The sequence below is a fragment of the Schistocerca americana genome, chromosome 8 (genome assembly GCF_021461395.2).
Source record: "Schistocerca americana isolate TAMUIC-IGC-003095 chromosome 8, iqSchAmer2.1, whole genome shotgun sequence".
NCBI lineage: Eukaryota > Metazoa > Arthropoda > Insecta > Orthoptera > Acrididae > Schistocerca > Schistocerca americana.
This window is the reverse complement of record NC_060126.1, coordinates 467,612,388-467,619,829: the sequence shown is the minus strand read 5'-3', so window position 1 is coordinate 467,619,829 and position 7,442 is coordinate 467,612,388. Positions and strand designations below refer to the sequence as shown.

General features: G+C 36.6%; 1 protein-coding gene across 1 annotated transcript in view; it reads right to left on the bottom strand.

The window, feature by feature from the left end:
- Window positions 1–544: 544 nt before the first annotated feature.
- Window positions 545–7,442, bottom strand: part of LOC124545924 — a 32,534-nt gene continuing 25,636 nt past the window's right edge. The window contains exon 4 of the mRNA XM_047124884.1: window positions 545–2,085. Within this exon, the coding sequence (XP_046980840.1) occupies window positions 1,933–2,085 (153 nt within the window). The 3' untranslated portion in view covers window positions 545–1,932. The remainder of the gene's footprint in view (window positions 2,086–7,442) is intronic.

Sequence of the window (7,442 nt, the reverse complement as noted above, 5' to 3'; positions counted from 1 at the left end):
AATTAATGGTTCTCAAAGCTAGAAAATCTATTTCTATTTTTACATGCATCAGTCAACAGCTTTTAGAAACTTGCCATCTGAAGGGAAAGTACTGGGCAGCCATTCTCTCCCTTGTAATTTTACGGCTTTCTGAACTAAATTTTCCTTTGTCAGAGTTACATAATGTTTGATTCACTCACATTTTCCAGGGACACAGAATTATTTGACTGTCCTAAATCTGCATAAATGTTCCAGAAGCAGTTTTGCATTATACATGCTAAAAGTTTAATGCTTAAATCAAGATTGATCAAGAAATGATACATCTTTGTGACCATTTCACAGGACTGAGGAAAATTTCCTATTTCTTTATGCTCTAAAGATTTTTTAAAAAAATCATACAACACAAAATAAAAGAGGGGTTACATTTTATTAACCCTCAAATTTTTAGGCTTTTGTAGACACTCTACAAGCATTATAAGATAATAACTACTGTTTATGTTTGACTTTTATATTACCTAGTTTTATGTTATATATTGAGGTAGGATCATTACTTAACTTTCACCAGTCTTTAAAATTGTATTTTACTGGTCATTTCTTAGGGCTTTACAAGCATTCACTTTACAGAGACTGTGCATTTTATTTCAACATGCATCACTATAACATAACTAAACTCTTGAACAATGTTTAGAAGACAATAATATAATATTACAAAATTAGAACATTTTTTTGTAAACTAAACCTAATCAGTCTTATATATCAGGTCATATTTTGTTAAGATACTCATCATTATAAGAGTGCATTACATCATGCAGGATAAATGATATGTCTTCATTACCAATACACAATTTCTACACACCTATTAATTAATAAATTGTAGGCCATCATTTTGAACACAAAACATTCTCCTTTGAATGGACTAGGAAAAAAAAAGGTTGAGTGACACTTCCTTATTAAAAAGGAAAGTTTCATAGTACAAGTGTTTCCTATATGCACGAATTTGGCTGAACTTCCCTTTATGTGCACATAAAACCATGTAACAAATTAATAGCACACAGTAGGAAGATCATAAAATATGGAATAACAACAACAAATAATATGAAAGACCATATCGTGCTTTCTGGTCAAATCCCCATAGTAAGGAAAACCAAAGCCCTGATCTCTGTTGCTCAAAAATGTATACTGTTGTTTATGATTCAAATTGTAAATAATTGAACATTCTCTGGTCAACAACAAACAGTTAATCAAGCTGATGTTTTTTTTTTTACCGAAAATAGAGTGGCAGCAATATTTGAATACAGTAGTAAGATGACCACGGAAAATTCATTAGCCAGTAGGTTTTAAGTCTCACAGTTGAATGTGTTTCCTGTGAGTTGGTCTAAGTGTTACTTAAGATATTTTAAACCTGCATTGTGTGTACAGACAATCGTACAAAGTCAGTTTTAATGACAACATATAAATACTGTGTAATTACATGAAAAATTGATTTACCAATAGAATACTGTGACAAGAACTAACATTTAGAAGTTTCTATGATACCTTTACAGACATCTACCTTAAATATCTCTTATGTGTAAGCACTGCTCACGCAGTACTAACACTTCTGATTAAAGCATAGACTGTTGTACTCATTCACTGAAGGGGCAAGAGTCATCATTCAGATTTTATGCTTGAAAGTTGTAACTTTTATGGCCAGTGTTACAACACACACAAAAACTGACTGGTACAGCAGAAACATTAATCAAAATTCATCATGAGATCTAATTTACAAAGTTGTTTCTCTAACAGACACGATAAGAAAATCTTCCAGATGGCTCTGTAAAAATATTAGCAAAGATATGTTTCCATCAATAACATAACCAAACAAGCTTAGGCTAGTTCCTCAGATAAACAGCATTACAAAAGTATTAGATCTTTCTCTATAACTAAGTGAACATCGAAAATCAATATTACATGTTATGAACCTAACAGATCCTGTAGAACATTATCTAGAAAATTTAAACGCTTGGAACAAGAGGTGTTACAATCTTCTAAAACAAAATCAATAGGTTCCTTCTTGGCATCAAGGTCTAACTGCAGATCCTTCATCCCCAAAGAAAGTTTCTTTTTCTGAAACATAATGAAAACAATTTAACTAAAAGTTTGGAACCACAAAGTCATCTGTATGTAATTTATGAGGTAACTGAGCTGCTCCACAATATTTTCTTTTGTTATTGAAAATATATGTGTAGGCTGAGTGTTTAATTCCTAAACTTCAAAGAGAAATCTTCTTCCATCTCTCTGAAAATTAATCTACTTCTTTTGCGGTTAAACTGGTTCTTTCCATTTAACACTTCAAGATCAAAAGACATATTCTTATGAAGTCAGTAAAATTTTTTATCTTTATCTTTAAAAATTGCATGTCCTCCATCACATGACCTATTGAGAAATCACAGTTAAACTATCATATAACAACTTTCACATCTGTTTCTGGAGAGCCCATAAAACTTCCTCTATACCTAATATATAAAAATGAATATTTGTTTATTTGTTTGTTTTCTGTGCATTGCTATAATGTTTATCCAAATGCAATGAAACTTTGGCAAGATGTTGTGTCTACACATGGGAAGATTTGGTTATAACCACACACCTCCCATAGGGGTGGGGTTGGAAAAGGGATGACATGGCAGCATAACTCAGGAACATCTGGAACAATTTCAACCAAAATGTGCGTGAATGTGTGTGTGTGTGTGTGTGTGTGTGTGTGTGTGTGTGTGTAAACTCATTATTTATATAAAAATACTGAGAGGGTACTATACACCTACAATCCCTCATGGGCATGTGTGAGAGTGAAAAACCATGACATGTAAAAATATATTTGATGATGACTGTTATTAGTACCAAACACATAGTCTTTGGGGTCACTCAACTCATAGATTACAGTCCTAGTAAATATACACCCCTTGGAGGTGGAGTGTGTGGAGTGGAGAGTGCAAAGTCAGTGCCATATCAGCATCTCTCTGTAATGAATGAAGCAATTTCTAATAAACTTGATAGACAGAGGGGTCCAACAAAATTTATCCACTGTGTGGAGTGGAGAGTGCAAAGTCAGTGCCATATCAGCATCTCTCTGTAATGAATGAAGCAATTTCTAATAAACTTGATAGACAGAGGGGTCCAACAAAATTTATCCACTGTTTAAAGGTCCATAACTTGCAAACTAATTGACAAAGTTGTCTCATTTTTGGTGAAAGTGTAGCTTAAAGCTCAACTTAATGATATCACTGTAGGTGTTCGAAATGGTCACCATTAACATCTACACACAAACGATGCTTCCGAACTGCAGCATGAACTACTGACTGCGATGTTTTCAGTTGGATATTTGTACATGAATGTATGATGGATTCTCGAAGTTCATCCAAGGTGCGTGGCTTTTATCGATAAACGACGTCCTTTAGTTTTCCCCAGAGGAGATAGGTCTGGGGAACGTGGTGGATACTCCACAGCACCTCTACAGCCTATCCATCTTCCTGGTAGATTTTCGTCGAGATACACCCTGACACGATTTTGGTAGTGGGCTGGGGCACCACCTTGTTGAAAGTAAACTCTTCTGTCGCCATACAAGTCTTGGATGGTAGGTAAAATGGATGTCTGAAGCTTCTGAAGGTACACCTCACCGGTAACTGCGCAGTCAAAGAAGAATGGCCCAATCATGCCCCGGTAAGACAACCCACAACTCACATTTACTCCTGGCAAATTCATGGCTTTGTCTACATGGACGTTCGGATTTTCGGCGGCCCAGTAGATGCAATTGTGGCGATTTACTGTACCACTGAGTTTGAACTGTGCCTCATCAGACCACACAATCATCTCTACACACTCTTCATCGTTGTGCACCATGTTAGTAAACCACTCGCAGTACTCTATTCTACAATCTGGGTCGTCCTCGTTCATTGTGTGTAGCAATTGTGGGATGTAGCGCTTCCACTTTGCTGTCTTTAAAATTCGCTGAACACTTGAGCGACTCACTCCAGTTTCACAGGCACACTGTCTCACAGACTTCTGTGGTGAGCGAATGAATTGTTGTAACACACAACGGGAGTTAACTGGACTTGTTACTGTTACAGGTTGTCCAGATTGTTGTTTGTGTACATCTTTAACACAGCCTTCAGCTTCAAATTTGTCTCGAATGCGATGAATCGTTAAACGTGTTGGTGGCTCTGTTTGATACTCATTTCGCCATTGCCGTTGAACCTCATTAATGTTTTCGTACTTAAAGTACCACTTCAAAACTGACTTCCTTTCATCGATTGTAAGCCTTGTGCCAGCCATGTTTACTCGAGTAACTAGGTGCAACTAAGAACAAAACACTGACTATCTGGTGACTGTCATCTAACAAAACAAAACAACACAACGCTTTTGTGGCGATTGCCGGAACTACAAACTATTACACTACCAAAGATGAGACAATGCCATCAACTAGTTTGCCAGTTATGGACTTTTAAACAGTGGATACACGTTTTTGGACCCCTCTGTATGTATCACTGGAAAAAAATACTATGATAGTAAGACATACCTAAGCATCCCTATGGCTGATGGTAAGGATGGAAAGAGGTGTCATAAAAGCATAACTCACAAGTGTCTGGAGTACTTTCAACCAACTTTGGTATATACATGACTTACATACATGACTCGTTATTTGTATAAAAATAGTGTAGGGGAAAGCTGCTCAAGATTGATCCTACTTTCATTTGTGACAGTGAAACTGTTGTTCCTCCTTGTGCCATTATATAACGAGGAAGCTACAGGAGATTACTAGCACGGTTGGACGATAATAGTGATGGAAACTGGTCACATCTTGTGCATGATCTTTATCTGGCAAAAACAATATTGTCCCCTAGGTATATCTTAAACATAGCACTGCAAGGGTAAAAGGAATTATTGTAAAGATATTCAGCATCAATATTAACATATGTCTTCCACTGATCAAGATGGAGCAGTGCTCAGGTCGCTGGACTTGCATTTGGAATACGTGAGATTCAAGTATCAGCTCAGCCATCCACATTTAGCTCTTTCTTGGTGTCCATAAGCCACTGAAGGTGGGATAGCTCCTTTGTAAAGAACATTCACTATTGCCGTTTCCATTCTTTGCCATCAAAACTTCAGCTCTGTCTCCAATGAATCCATTATCAATAAGAAGTCAAGCCCTAATCTTCCTTATTTGCATCATTTATTAACAGTAGGCTTGCTTCCATTTACCTACAATGAAGACTCTCTGCATCACTCTATCATACCATTTAAACTGTTATTTGTTTATACATTTATAAATGTCTTGGCTACCTGAACTATGCATTTACAAACAGAATACAGGAAAAGCATAAATCTGCATAGAGCTTCATAAAAGCAATAATTTCTTGAATGCAGTCTTATTTCATAAGCTAGCAATGAAACAGGCCAAATTTTTAATACCCATTTTGTATGGATAAAGCAAATTCAGCTTCAAAAGGCAAAGATAAACAGCTCCTCAACTGAAATGTTGTTCAGTTTGTTCATTTTTGCCCCACCTCTGTTGAGGTCACCCTGACATGAACATATTGACAAATGCACAAAGAAAGGGATATGTTAGACCAAAAAAGAGCGACAGCACCAAAATAAAGTAGTCCTCCACAATTGTAAGATAAGTTATGTGTATACTTGACATGTATCTGTCTATAATTTGGCATGATATATTCACTAGAGATCAGTGGAAATCCCTGGATGAAAGATAATGACTTTCTTGCAACAAATAGGTGCATAGGTTTAGGAAATCATACAATGCAAAGTTAAAAATTATTCTACTACTATCATCATAAATATTTCTTAGAGATCATAGAGAAAGAGTAACATAATTATGGCACACACATAGGTATGCATAGCGCCATCTTCTCCTTCATTACTTGTAAATTGCATATGAAAGAAAATATATAATAATAACACTAACAACTCAATGCCAAATGTTGCACAGTGGTGCCAAATGTTGCACAGTGGCTAACAAAGTTTATCTTGATTTGATGCAGGAAAATGTACTGGGTAATATTACGAAAAGGAAAGATTGCTACCGGCCATAGAGAGGAGTTATCGGGTGGCAGGCAGACACAACAAAAAGACTGCCATACATGTTGAGCTTTTGGGAAAAAGGCCTTCTCCTCAAATAGAAAACACACGCATTCACGCAAGCACAACTCACACACATGACCGCTGTCTCTGACTACTGAGGCCAGCCTCAGTAATCAGAGAAAGTGGTCTTGTGTGCGAGTTGTGTTTGCATGAATATGTGTGTGTGTGTGTGTGTGTGTGTGTGTGTGTGTGTGTGTGTGTGTGCTGTCTACTTTAGAGAAAGGCATTTTGGCTGAAAGCTCAACATGTATGGTAGTCTTTTTGTGTGTTTGTCTGCAACTCAACATTTTCTTGATATAGTGAGTAGCAATACTGCTCTTACTCCATGCTGGATTTTCCATTGTTTGAAAATGTACTGGACAGTAGACCTAAGTTGTTCCAATCACTTAACATCAGCACAATCCTGAATGCTAATATTCAATGCATTAAAGCTACTCCAAAAACCATGTTAACACGAATATGGAAATAATGAAGCTCACATGTAACATGACTTTCTTCAGAGTGGTGAGAGGTGTGTAGGAAATGCAATTAACATTCATTGAGACACACACAAAAAAGTATTTTCTAATAGCTTTAGTCTCAATCCCAACTGCCAGACAGATTCTGGTAGCCTAACAGTGTGTATCAAAAATACTTGGACTTATCTAGGGGCCATATGTGCATGAAAAATGTCTTACCACTGCATCATCTCACATGATTACATGTGCCAGGTAATAAGAACAAACTATACGGTATCTTCACGATAAGACTTGATCACATTTCCAGTGGATTCTTTGACATGTAAAGGCTGGTATCTAAAATGACAGGTGCAAAAGAGCAGTTTCATTGCCTGCAAATTAATGAGCCTCAAACCTTTGTAATTTTATCCCTGGGGATCCCTAAAGAGAATTCATTTATGTAATGAGAACCCAAACACAGCCCCACTATCAACAAGTCATGGAAATGGTTGAGCGTAGCTGATAAAGTTCATCGATTTCTGAGGGTGCGATGGCACGTGATATTACAATATAACAGTTTTTCAGATAGGCAGAAGTGAAGACAGGGATGTAACAGAGGCCTGGCAGTATGGTCATAGTCATGGTCCTGAAGCTATTTACAAGTGTATATGATGTGTGCAGTGATTTAGCAGGTTGGAATTTCGTGCTCTGTTCAAGAATCTTAATTTAGATTTCCCATGATTTTCCTAAATCATTTCATGCAAATGCAGAGATAGGTTTTGATGATACAGTATTTATTATGTATGCTACATCAGACATTATCTTTTCCACCACACAATACATGGCACAGTAAATAGTGACAAGTATTAAAAGCATTATTATAATTCTTCATGT